The sequence below is a fragment of the Scyliorhinus torazame genome, chromosome 15 (genome assembly GCF_047496885.1).
Source record: "Scyliorhinus torazame isolate Kashiwa2021f chromosome 15, sScyTor2.1, whole genome shotgun sequence".
Classification (NCBI taxonomy): domain Eukaryota; kingdom Metazoa; phylum Chordata; class Chondrichthyes; order Carcharhiniformes; family Scyliorhinidae; genus Scyliorhinus; species Scyliorhinus torazame.
This window is the reverse complement of record NC_092721.1, coordinates 4,181,453-4,194,796: the sequence shown is the minus strand read 5'-3', so window position 1 is coordinate 4,194,796 and position 13,344 is coordinate 4,181,453. Positions and strand designations below refer to the sequence as shown.

General features: G+C 46.8%; 1 protein-coding gene across 2 annotated transcripts in view; it reads right to left on the bottom strand.

Annotated features, from left to right (window-relative positions):
- tubgcp3 (tubulin gamma complex component 3) overlaps window positions 1-13,344 on the bottom strand; it is a 127,823-nt gene that overhangs the window by 23,168 nt on the left and 91,311 nt on the right. For both annotated transcript variants that reach the window (XM_072475988.1, XM_072475989.1), the window contains one exon: window positions 1,281-1,369. In XM_072475988.1, the coding sequence (XP_072332089.1) occupies window positions 1,281-1,369 (89 nt within the window). The remainder of the gene's footprint in view (window positions 1-1,280; window positions 1,370-13,344) is intronic.

Sequence of the window (13,344 nt, the reverse complement as noted above, 5' to 3'; positions counted from 1 at the left end):
AACAAAGGTTTTGTGGTCATCATTAAGATTTTTAATTCCAGATATTGTATTGAGTTTAAACTCCACCACCTTCCGGGGTGGAATTTGAACCGGGTCTCCAGATCATTATCCTGGGTCTCTGGATTACTAGCACAGCGACGATATCACTAAGCCACCACCTCCCCATATGTCTAGAATGAAAACTCCTGTAAGTAAGCAGGTAGTTTATCTTCCATTTCCAATCTCTGCATGAAAGTAGTGCAGGAAACCAAGGATTGAGTGCCAGCAGACTGTGTACTGAGACCGGATGCATGAGAACTGCTCAGTAAGAAGTAGGCAATTCAGCCTCTCGAGCCTGCTTCGCTATTCATTGCGATCATGGCTAAACTCATCTCAGTCTCATCTCCACCACCCTGACACGCCCCATAACCCATCATCCCACTGCTAATTGAAGATCTATCTCCTCCTTAAAATTGCTGTGTTCCGGCATCCACTGCACTCTGGGAAAGAGAATTCCACAAATTCATGACCTTGAGTGAAGCAATTCCTCCACATTTTTGTTCTAAATCTGCTACCCCTTAGCCTAAAACTGTAATCTCTTGTTCTAGATTGTCCAACAAGGGGAAACATCAAATCGACATCTTCCTTGACAATCCCCATTAACATCTTATATACCTTAATTAGATCTACTACTGGACTATCTGTGTACTGAAAGCAGTGAGGGAATTAATACACAAATTATCCAGTAGCACTCAATGGCACTGAGAGTATTGAGGGAGGGAGTGATACCAGACTATCTGGGTATACAGAGAGCAGCTAGTGCTCCAGATTTATGGGTTAGCTTTTCTTGAAGGCAGTAAATATTAATGCTCAGTGACTGGGGGTGGGGAACAATACTACAGCTGTTGTCAGTGATGGAGTGACTAGGACCCATTACATCTGGTTTTATGGAAGGGAGTAGAATGGACTCAGTGTCGCTGGTGTCAGTAACACCCGTAAGGCAACAGCATCAAGCAGTGCTGATATGATTACAGTGTGTGCAGGAGAAGAATGAATAATAGATGGTCATGGTCTTACATTACTCATTAATAAAAGATTACTTTTTGGATGTGGAGCAGTCAAAAACTTACGAAAAAACAAACATTTATGTAAAATGGCCCATCAAATTTGACATGTTATTTGCAAAGTGGTGTAAACATAATTAGTTATTTAGGAAAAATTAAGAATACTGGCAATATATTTTAAGAGAAACTTAACAAACAGTAACAAATTTACAGCTTTTGGATCCTTATTGGGCGTACCTCAAAGGTGATGTAATACTGCATTTGATGCACAAAGTGCACCATTTCCGATGCGAGAGTATGACATTGGTGGAATACCCCTGACAACTCTGTGAAGGAGAAAACAAAAAGGAATAAACTTAACAACAGTTGCAAGAACATTTAGACCGTAAGACATTGGGCTTAAGGGAAAGCAATCTGACACTTGATTGCGAATCAATTTTCTTTTTTAGGAGGATCAATTTTTCATGAGGCAATGAAGCATCTGACAAGTAGTTACCATTAATTTCATGCATTAATTCTTAAATAGTTTGCACTGACAGAAGGTTTTCAAAAAGGCATGGGGTTAAATATAAACTAGAAAAGTGCTGTTAACTCATCAGCTAGAGTTACATGAGCTGACAAAACTCAGAACAGTGGCATCTTCAATCCAATGGCGTGCAATCTAGCTCCAAAATTCATATCAAATATCTGAAAGGCAGTCTCTGTGAACATGTGTATTCAATATTATACCTGCCAGTCTTACTGTCCGTAAATACTAACTTTATATCTATTTGATAATCAATAATTAAGAGATATGGATAATACTCTCATTCGTGCCATCACCTTCTGAAGCCCGCTCAGCGGTGAACCCAAGACCAGGGTTACACCAGCATGTCGAGCCTATTGAACAATATCGCAGCCGAACTGCATTATAACTCCACACACACTCAGTATCATTGGTGAATGAAAATTTTATCCATTGCAGATTTAAAATTAACTGATCTGACATAATTTTATTTTTCTGGATGATAATTTCAAACTTCCTTCTTTGCACAAAAGTGTTTCCCAACTTCACTCTTGAAAGGTTTAGCTTTAATTTTGAATGTTATTTATAACATTTAGATGATAGCACCCAGTCCGAGAACCCCCCCCCCACCCCGCAACCAGCAGGAATAGAAACTCTCCACTCTCACTGTACCCCTTAATATAGCCATGGAGTCGTTTACGGCACGCGGGAAATTTGGCTATTGGGTGAAAGCTGGCTTCCAACAGAGCAATCCAGTCAATTTATAAACAAAGTGGTCTACTCCTGTTCCTAATATGTATGTTTGTATGAAGTTCAAGGTCCGATATACTTTACTACCACTCTCTCAATATGTGCCGCCACCTTCAAAGATGGACGCATATGCACACCCCGAGCACTCTCTGCTCCTGCACATTCTTCAGAACTGTGTCAGTAAGTCTATATTATCCTTATTCCTTTTACCAAAATATATCACCTCACTGTGCTCTGCATTAAATTTAATATGCTACTTGTCTGCCCATTCAGCTAGCCTAGGCAGAAAGGGATGCGTGGACATGAGACCATGCCTGAATGAGACGTAGATTGAGTGAGGATTGGAATTTGATTTAGGTGGGAATTTTGTGATTAGCTTCTCTTAACTTTAAATTTAGATTGCGTATCTCACTTGTGCCTGACACTGTGTCGCCCCTCACTCCCTTTGCGGGACTCCCGGAATCTGGCACATCATAATTGAAGTTTCTTTTATTTTTCTGCCTCCGTAGATAGTTCAGGCAGTGTCCTATTTGCCCCGGTCCACCAACACACCAACTCTCTCCCTCCCACCACCCTCCTTTCCCCTCTCTCCCCACCACACCCCCTTCCTTTCCCTTCTGTGGTACGGAGGCGAGGGTATCCAGCGCAAAGTTTAGTGCTTGTACCATTTGTTTTGTTTTTTGTAGAAACGTGTTGTGAACTGTTTTAATAATCAGAGTATCCACCCCCCCGCGCCCCCCTCCCCGTACATTGGTACTGAGGGGAGGGTACCCTGTTTCTCCAACACAAATTAGTGTTTGCACCGTTTGGCCTTGTATATATTTTTTACTGTTTTAATAAAAAGATATGAGAGTTATGTTCTTAAATTCAAACTTTATTAGTTGAATAACAAGGAGCTGCCGAAGTGGCAGTTATCCGTCAATCAGCTGAAAATAGTTGTCCTCAATCGGTGTGAATTACCGTAGCAGGAAGCTGAGCGATCTAGTGAGCCATCAGAGGCTCTATACAAGCAGAGAGATATTAAAGATGCACACAGAAAGGGGTGTGTGGACATGAGACCACCCCTGGGGGAGGCATAGATTGAGTGGGAATTTGGTGCTCATTTTTCTACTTTTGTTCAGCCTCCAGTGATTGGAGTGCAACTTTCTATTACTTAATTTGTGCAAATTACTAACGAATTGACTAATTGAATAAACAAGATTGGACAGAAATGGCAGGGTTGGTGTTGTACTGTGACTGCAGCATGAGAGAATCTGCGGAATACACTGCAATCCCAGACAGCCAGATCTGCAGGAAGTGTCTGCAGCTTCGGCAACTTTGGCTCAGAGTTGCTGAGCTGGAATCTGAGTTGCAGACACTGCAGGGCATCAGAGAGGGGGAAGAGTTTCCCGGGCACTCTGTTCCAGGAGACAAAACGTCAGGGGCAGGAGAGTGTGACTATGAGTCAGGCAGTAAGGGGAACCATCATGTGGTGATGAAGAAACTTCAACCCAACGTGGGTTGGGGCAACACGGTGGCATGCTGGTTAGCACGGCTGCCTCACAGTGCCAGAGGCCTGGGTTCAATTCTGACCTTGGGTGACTGTGTGGAATTTACGCATTCTTCCCATGCCTTTGTGGGTTTCCTCCAGGCACTCGAGCTACCTCCCACAATATAATGGTGACCATGAAACCATTGTAGATTGTTGGAAAAAAAACATCTGGTTCATTAATGTCCGTTTGTAAGGGGCGTTCCTGTTGATTCCCTTAGTTCCCATTTCTTTTATGGTGTCTTTATTGTTTTTGGTCCATGGATCATTAATGTAGACACACCTTTCCGTTGAGCAGAGGAATTAAGGAACTCAAAAGGGCCTGAAAGCCACTCAACACAAACAATTAAGGATGGGCAATAAATGCTGGCGATGCCTGCATCCCCCAAAAGAATTTTTAGAAACTAAAAGCTCTATCTGAACGCACATAGAATTCAAAACAAAACTGATGAACTGATGGTGCAAACAGAAATAAATAAATAAGATCTTGTAGCCACTACAGAGGCATGGGATCGGAATATTGAAATGTGTCAGGAAAACAAAGGTAGTTTTAAGAGATTTATATTTGTATTGATAAATGTTGGATATAAGGTATAGCTTTAAGTGGGTTTTGAGAGAGAGTTGGATTCAATTCAAACTGTGCTTGGAGAGATTACAGTGTGAAAAGTAAATTAAACCTCTGGAGAAATAGAAGTCATTGCTGAGCAACTAGGAGCACCTTTAGGGTAGGAAGGCTTTTAGAGTTTAGTTTTAACTGAATTCATTGCCAGTTGGGGATAGGTAGTGAGAGAGAAGGCAGTTCTCACAGCTCTGCTAGAAGCAGTTGGTTTAGAAGGCTGGAAGGATAATATCTTTCAGCTTTGCTAAGAGAAAAGCAGTACCATGGAGTAATGGTTAAGAAAACAAGTGCAGAGATCTCAAGATCAGGTAGTTAAGGCATGTAGAGAAATGAAGTTTCCAAGAAGTCTGAAGTTAATGGAACAGAGGAATTAGGAACCAGAACAGATTACTGTTTGAAGTCCGAGTTAAAAAGGCATTCGATCGTGAGGGGCCAGAAAGTCATCTGCAGTAAAGCTAAGGTTTGAGATAAATTACATGTGTCTTGTGAGGCTTGGGGAGTTTTTAGTGGAGGGCGGTTTGCCAGTTTTGAGGAACTGTCACTAAAGTTTCAACTCTCTGGGGCGAACTAGTTCAGATACGTCCAGATTTGTAACATTTTGCGAAAGACATTTCCCTCATTTCCTTTGTCACCACTGTCCTCCTTGTTGAGGAGGATTCTGTCTTCAGCCAGGTCTGGTGGGGGGAACATTTTGGGTATCTATGGCCAGATCTTGTCAACTGAGTCAGCCCCGATAAGGTGAAGGCAAAATGAGAGTGGGAATTGGGACCTATTTTGGACGAGGTGGTGTGGAGTGAGGTATCTGATACACTGTCAGGGAATCGATTGAGGATTCTACCAGAGATAACTAGATAGTCTCTGTCAGTTGTTGCGGAGGGTTTAGTTTACAGTTGGGAGGGTGATCTATACTGTTGGTTGTGTTTCTTTTATATTGTAACTTGTAACATTTGTTTTATATGGTGATTTTGTTAAAATGAAAAATCTTTGGGCGGCATGTGGCGCAGTGGTTAGCACTGGGACAACAGCACTGAGGACCCAGGTTCGATCCCGGCTCTGGGTTATTGTCCATGTGGAGTTTGCACATTCTCCCCGTATCTGCGTGGGTTTCACCTTCACAACCCAAAGATGTGCAGGTTAGGTGGATTGGACACGCTAAATTGCCCCTTAATTGGAAATAAAAATAATTGGGTACTCTAAATTTAAAAAAAATTTTTTTTTTTTTTTTTTTTTTTTTTAAATGAAAAATCTTTAATAAATCTCCTCTCAGACTACTTCTCGCCAAGGGGAACAGTCCCAAACTCTCCAATCCATCCTCATAATTGAAGTTTCTCATCCATGGAACTATTCTTGCAAAGCTCTTCTGTACTCTCCCCAATGCGTTCACATCCTTCCTATAGTGTGGCGCCCAGAACCGTGCACAATATTCCAGCTGGGATATAGTTAATGTCTTGTACAAGTTCAGCATAACCTCCTTGCTCTTGTACCCCTATTAATAAATCTCAGAATGCTGGCTGCTTTATTAACTGGTCTCGCCACCTGCCCTGACACCTTCAATGGTTTATGCACATATACCATAGAATTCCAACAGCATACGAGGCCATTCGGCCCATTGAGTCTGCACCAACTCTCTGAAAGAGCCCCTTACCTAGGCCCACTCCCCTGCCCTGTCCCTGTAACCCCACCAAACCTACACATCTTTGAATAATGGGAGGAAATCGGAGGCACCTAGAGGAATCCCACGCAGATATAGGGAGAAAGTGCCATCTCCACACAGACAGTGACCCAAACTGGGAATCAAACCTGGGACCCTGGCGCTGTGAAGCAACAGTGCGAACCACAACTTTAAGTGCCTCAAAAGGTGGTGGAGGCAGAATGTTTGAATATTTTCATGGCAAAGTTAGATAGATTCTTGATAACCAAAGGAGTGAAAGGTTAGGGAGAGCAGGCAGGAATGTTAAAGGCAGGACAGCCATGATTTTATGGCAGGCTCAAGGGCGGAGTGGCCGACGTCTGCTGCTAATTCGTATTGACGTCCTGTTTCAGGTGACGTGCATCACTCTCACCATTTGTCACACCTCCTAAGTTTGGCATCATCGGCAAATTCTGAAATTTTACTCTGTATTCCAATATCCAAGTCACTTGTTTGGATGAAAAACAGCAGCGGTTCGAGCGCTGTCTTTTGGAGAACACGATTGGCTTCTACCCTCCAGTCCCATAAACAACCATTTATCGCAACTTGCTACTTTCTGACTTGGGAGACAATTTTTGTTATCCAATTGGACACTGATCCTCCTATGAGCTTCAATTTTGGAACCTTGTCAAGTGTTTTCTTAAAATCTACACAACCAGCCACCGCATTCCATTCATCCTCCTCCTGCTGCGGCATCAATTAGGTTAATCAAGCATGATTTACATTCGGTGCTGGCTCTCCTTAATTAACTCAAAACCTCTCAATTGGATCTATATCAGTCGGTGAAGTTAAAACTAAGACACAGCTAGTTTCTTTGGAGAGAGTTAATTAACTTAGGTCATAATTAACACTACTCCAACCCCCCAATGTCGAAGTGATCCCCAATTATAGTGTTTAAATACCCATCACCTGTTAACAATGTAATTGCCATTAAACCATAACAATGTAATTAATACGACATTAACAAAACCTCTCCAAGTGTCTGTTGTTTTACCAACCACGGATGTTAAACTGGTCCGAAGATGCAAGGACTGTGCCTTTTACACACTTTATTGAATAAGTGTGCTACATGTGCCACTCTCCAATCCGCTGGCACCTCCACCATATCTCAGGAAGACTGAAAGATTAAGTATTTTGGCCATCTCCTCCGCTACTTCCTTTAGTGACCTGGGATGAAAACCATCCGGATCAGGTGACTTATCTACCCAAAGCATCAACAGCTTTTCCAGTACCACCACCTAACCATCTTTTACTCGAACCACTGCCTTCACCATTTTTGCTTCTACCAATATTTTGTCTGATACTTCATCCTTAGTAAACATAAAACCATAAGACAGAAGAGCAGGGACTTCTGGTGGCAGCAATGAAGGAGTAGGTCGCACATTTTGTGGCTCCCGCTCAGGTCGAACCTTTTCCAACAATTTTTTACCGGACTCGAGTTGGAAAACTGATGGTAGAGGCAATTATTGCTTGGATTCCCACATCGGTGCATGGAGAGGCGGACTAGAAGTGCTCGCAAAGGAAGAAATAGATGAACAGAGAAGGCTTGGGCTGAAGCTGCGCCGGGAGGAAGCATGGCGGATGACCAGAGTCCTGGCTTGTCGGCCCAGTGGTCAACGGAGCAGCTGATGCAATTTAACCAGGAGGGCTTCGCCAAGCAGAAGCGGGACTGCTTGGACCCGATTAAAGAATCAATTGCGCGGCTGGAGCTCAGATTGGATGCCCAAGGTCGGGCGATCCAGAAAGTAGAGATGTCGCTGGCTGAGCAGGAGGAACATCAAACAGCGGTGAAATTGGAGGTGGGGATGCTGAGAGACCAGCAGAAAAGGCTCCTGGAGAAGGTGGAGGACCTAGAGAATAGATCCCGCCGGCAGAACCTGAGAATCGTCAGTTTCCCGGAGGGGTCCGAAGGAGCGGAGGCTGGGGCATACATAGCGGGCATGTTCGAGAAGTTGCTGGGGGATGGACGTCTCCCAACCCTTGGAGGTGGACAGGGCTCACAGAGCACTCGTGAGGAAGCCGAGAGTGGGGGTGGCAGACATTCTCGCACCTATTATTTCCCCCTCCCCCCCTTGGACTTTACGAAAAGAAAAGGACTGGTGGCGGGCTGAGGTCTTTGAACATTGCTGCAATGTTCATGTTTTTAAAAATTATCATTTTTCGGACGTTATTTGTAATGCCTTCTGTATTGATTTGGGGCCAGTTGCAGAGCTGAGTAAGTTAAAGTTTACATTTGCACTGATGGGATGGAGGTGTGTTTGTTAGGATCCTCTGTTTCATCTTTTTTTTGTTTATCGTTTTTTTCCCCAGGGCAATTGTGTTGGGACTGTTTTTTTCGATTGAGTATATGTGTATGAGTGGGGGGGGGGGGATAATAGGTGCGAGAATGTCTGACGCCATGGGCGGGGGTCGGCAAGCTAGCTGGGTGAGCTAGCTCATGGAAGCGCAGTGGGGGGTGAGCAGATGTTATGCTTGTCGAAGGGGTCGGTTTACATTGTGCTGTTACCGGGGGTGGGGGCGAGGGGATGTTCTGCTGACGGGTATGGACTGTTGCTGAGGGACAGAAAGGAAGTCGGGGGCGGAGGCTCCCTGGGGGCGGGCCAGTGGAGGCGTGGGGCGCAGGCTGGAGACTGACCCAAGAAAGGTGATGGCTGATCGACGAAGGGAGGGGGGGCGATGAGCCCCCCAACTAGGCTGATTACCTGGAATGTAAGAGGACTAAATGGGCCGGTTAAGAGGTCACGCGTGTTTGTGCATCTGAGGGAACTGAAGGCGGATGTGGTAATGCTACAGGAGACGCACCTTAGAGTAGCTGATCAGATCAGATTAAGGAAGGGATGGGTCGGACAGGTTTTTCACTCGGGGCTGGACTCGAAGACTAGAGGGGTCGCGATCCTGATTAATAAGCGAGTGGTGTTCAAGGCGGGAAGAATAGTTGCGGATGTGGGAGGCCGGTACATTATGGTCAGTGGGAAACTGGAGGGGGTGCAGGTGGTACTAGTAAATGTGTATGCGCCAAATTGGGACGATGTGGAGTTTATAAAGAGGATGCTGGGGAAGATCCCGGACCCATGGAGATTTGGGCAGCCGAGGGTGAAGGAGTTCTCCTTCTACTCACACGTGCATGAAGTGTACTCCCGGATCGATTTCTGTATTTTGAACAGGGCTCTACTGACGGGGGTGGAGGACTCGGGGTATTCGGCGATCACAATCTCAGATCACGCCCCGCACTGGGTTGACCTACAGGTTAGGAAGGAGAGTAGCCAGCACCCGCACTGGAGGCTGGACGGGGACTTTTAGCTGACAAAGAGGTGTGCGGGCGGCTGAGGAAATGTATTCAGAACTACCTGGAAGACAACAACACGGGTGAAGTTTCGGCAGCGGTGGGCTGGGAGACATTGAAGGCGGTGGTCTGGGAGACATTGAAGGCGGTGGTTAGAGGGGAGCTGATCTCGATACGGAAGCACAGGGAGAAGATAGACAGAGCGGAGACGGACGAACTGATAAAGGAGATATTGCAGGTCGACAGGAGGTATGCGGAGACCCCAGAGGCAGGGCTTTTAAGGGAACGACAGAGGCTTCAGGCGGAGTTTGGCTTGTTGACTACAGGGAGGGCGGTAGAGCAGCTGAGGAAGGCGCGGGGAGTGATCTATGAGCATGGGGAGAAGGCCAGCAGAATGCTTGCACAGCAGCTTAGAAAGAGGGAGGCAGCCAGGGAGATAGGGAAAGTAAAGGACAGGGACGGGAACCTGGTCGGAGATTCAGCAGGGGTGAATAAGGCGTTCAAGGAGTTTTACAGTAGGCTGTATCGGTCGGAACCCCCAATGGGGCCGGAGGAGATGGGGCACATCTTAGGGGGGCTGAATTTCCCGAAAGTGGACGGGGAGCTGGTAGAAGGGCTGGGGGCCCCGATCGGGTTGAAAGAGATAGTGGAGGGTCTGAAGGCCATGCAGTCGGGTAAAGCCCCGGGGCCGGACGGGTACCCAGTGGAGTTTTATAAAACGTTCTCCGGGATATTGGGGCTGCTGTTGAGGAGGACATTCAATGAGGCAAGGGAGCGTGGGGTGCTTCCCCCAACAATGTCACAGGCCACGATCTCATTGATCCTGAAGCGGGACAAGGACCCGGAGCTGTGTGAGTCCTATAGGCTGATATCCCTATTGAATGTGGACGCCAAACTGCTGGCCAAAATCATGTCCTCTAGGATTGAGGATTATGTTCCGGACGTTATTGGGGAGGACCAGACAGGGTTTGTTAAGGGTAGGCAGTTGGTGGCCAATGTAAGAAGGTTGTTAAATGTGATCATGATGCCCCCGGAAGGTAGGGAGGTGGAGGTAGTGGTCACAACAAAAGGCTTTTGATCGGGTAGAATGGGAATGGGATTGTCTGTGGGAGGTACTGGGACGGTTCGGATTTGGGCGGGGCTTTATTGACTGGGCCAGGTTGTTGTATCAGGCTCCTGTTGCGAGCGTCGGGCTATTTTAGGCTGCATCAGGGGACGAGACAGGGATGCCCCCTCTCCCCACTGTTGTTCGCGTTAGCCATGGAGCTGCTGGCAATTGCGCTGAGAGCCTCAAGGGGCTGGTCCGGGGGGGGGGGGGGGGGGGCACAGAGTCTCGCTCGATGCAGACGACCAGCTTCTGTATGTATCGGACCAATTAGAGGGGATGGAAGAAATTATGAGGATTCTGGTAGAATTCGGCCAGTTTTCGGGGTATAAACTAAATATGGGGGAAAGTGAGATGTTTGCGGTCCAGGCAAGGGGGCAGGAGAGGCGATTGGGGGAGTTGCCGTTTAGAACGGTAGGGGGAAGCTTTCGCTACCTAGGCATCCAGGTGGCGCGGGAATGGGAACAGCTGCACAAGCTTAATCTGGCACTAGTGGACCAAATGAAGGACGATTTTCAGAGATGGGATGCGTTTCCGTTGTCATTAGCTGGGAGGGTGCAGACAGTGAAAATGATGGTCCTCCCGGGATTCCTGTTTGGTGTTTCAGTGTCTCCCCATCTTTATTCCGCGGTCCTTTTTAAACGGGTCAATAAACTGGCTTTGTATGGGCGGGCAAGACCCCGCGAGTAAAAAAGGGGATGCTTGAGCGGAGCCGGGGAGAGAGCGGGTTGGTGCTGCCAAACTTCAGTAACTATTATTGGGCACGTGGGGGCAGAGGGAGCAACAATGTGGTCTCCAATCTGTAATAATCACCGGTTTGCCCCGGGAAGGATGGATGAAGGGTTTTGGAGATGGCAGAAAGCAGGGATTGAGAGGATGGGAGATGTGTTTATAGAGGGGAGCTTTCCTAGCCTGAGGGAGCTGGAGGAGAAATTTGGATTGGCGAGGGGAAACAAATTTAGGTACCTTCAGTTGCGGGACTTCCTATGCAGGCAGGTTTCAACCTTCCCGCTCCTACCACCAAGAGGGATACAGGACAGGGTAGTTTCCAGAGGGTGGGTGGGAGAAGGGAGAGTCTCTGACATTTACAAGGAACTCATGGGGTCGGAGGAGACGCAGACCGAGGAGCTGAAGCGCAAGTGGGAAGAGGAGTTGGGAGGAGAGATAGAGGATGGTCTATGGGTGGACGCGTTGAGTAGAGTCAACACGTCCACAACATGTGCCAGGCTCAGCCTGATACAATTCAAGGTCGTTCACCGGGCTCACATGAGAGTGGCCCGGATGAGGTTCTCTGGGGTGGAAGACAGGTGTGCAAAGTGTGCGGGAGGACCAGCGAACCATGTCCACATGTTCTGGACATGTCCAAAGCTCAGGGGATTCTGGCAGGGGTTTGCAGATGTCATGTCCACGGTGTTAAAAACAAGTGTGGCGCTGAGTCCAGAGGTGGCAATTTTCGGGGTGTCAGAAGACGTGGGAATCCAGGGAGAGAACGAGGCAGACGTTCTGGCCTTTGCCTCCCTGGTAGCCCGGAGATGGGTACTATTAGCTTGGACGGACTCAAAGCCCCCGAAGTCGGAGACCTGGCTATCGGACATGGCTAGCTTTCTCTGTTTGGAGAAAATCAAGTTCGCCTTGAGAGGGTCACTGTTAGGGTTCGTCCGGAGGTGGCAACCGTTCGTCGAGTTCATCGCGGAAAATTAATCATCAGCAAAAGGGAGGGGGGCTGGGGGTTAGTTTAGTTTAGAGTAGGGGGTTAGTAAAGGTGGGACCTGTAAGGGAGGAAGACGGCTTTTGCACTATGTTTATAGATTCATGTACATTGTTTATTTTTATGTTGTTGTAAAACCATAAATACCTCAATAAAATGTTTATTAAAAAAAAGATATAGGAGCAGAATTAGGCCACTCGGCCCATCGAGTCTGCTCCGCCATTCAATCATGGCTGATATTTTCTCATCCCCATTCTCCTGCCTTCTCCCCATAACCCCTGATCCCCTTATTAATCAAGAACCTATCTATCTCTGTCTTAAAGACACTCAGTGATTTGGCCTCCACAGCCTTCTGCGGCAAAGAGTTCCACAGATTCACCACCCTCTGGCTGAAGAAATTCCTCCTCATCTCTGTTTTAAAGGATTGTTCCTTTAGTTTGATGTTGTGCCTTGTGGTTCTAGATACTCGTACCAGTGGAAACATCCTCTCTACGTCCACTCTATCCAGGCCACGCAGTATCCTGTAAGTTTCAGTAAGATCCCTCCTCAGCCTTCCAAACTCCAGCGAGTACAGACCCAGAGTCCTCAACCGTTCCTCAGACGACATGAGGAATGTACTCATTAAGTGAAGTATTCTAACATTGTCCTGTGCCTCTAGACAAGTATCACCCTCTTTGTCACTAAAGGAACTCCCCCACCTCTTACAATTCATTTCCCAATTAATTTACCATTTACAACCAAAGAGAAAATGCTGGAAAATCTCAGCAGGTCTTGCAGCATCTGGAGGGAGAGAAAAAGGCTAACATTTCGAGCTTTGACAAAGGGTCATCTGGACTCGAAACGTTCGCTATTTTATCTCCCTGCAGATGCTGCCAGACCTGCTGAGATTTTCCAGCATTTTCTCTTTGGTTTCAGTTTCCAGCATCCGCAGTAATTTGCTTTTATTTACCACTTATCTGCTGTGAGATTTCTGGGTTCTCTAAGGTTGACTGCCACAGAACAGCACAGTAGCACAATGGTTAGCACTGTGGCTTCACGGCACCAGGGTCCCAGGTTCGATTCCCCGCTGGGTCACTGTCTGTGCGGAGTCTGCACGTTCTCCCCGTGTCTGCG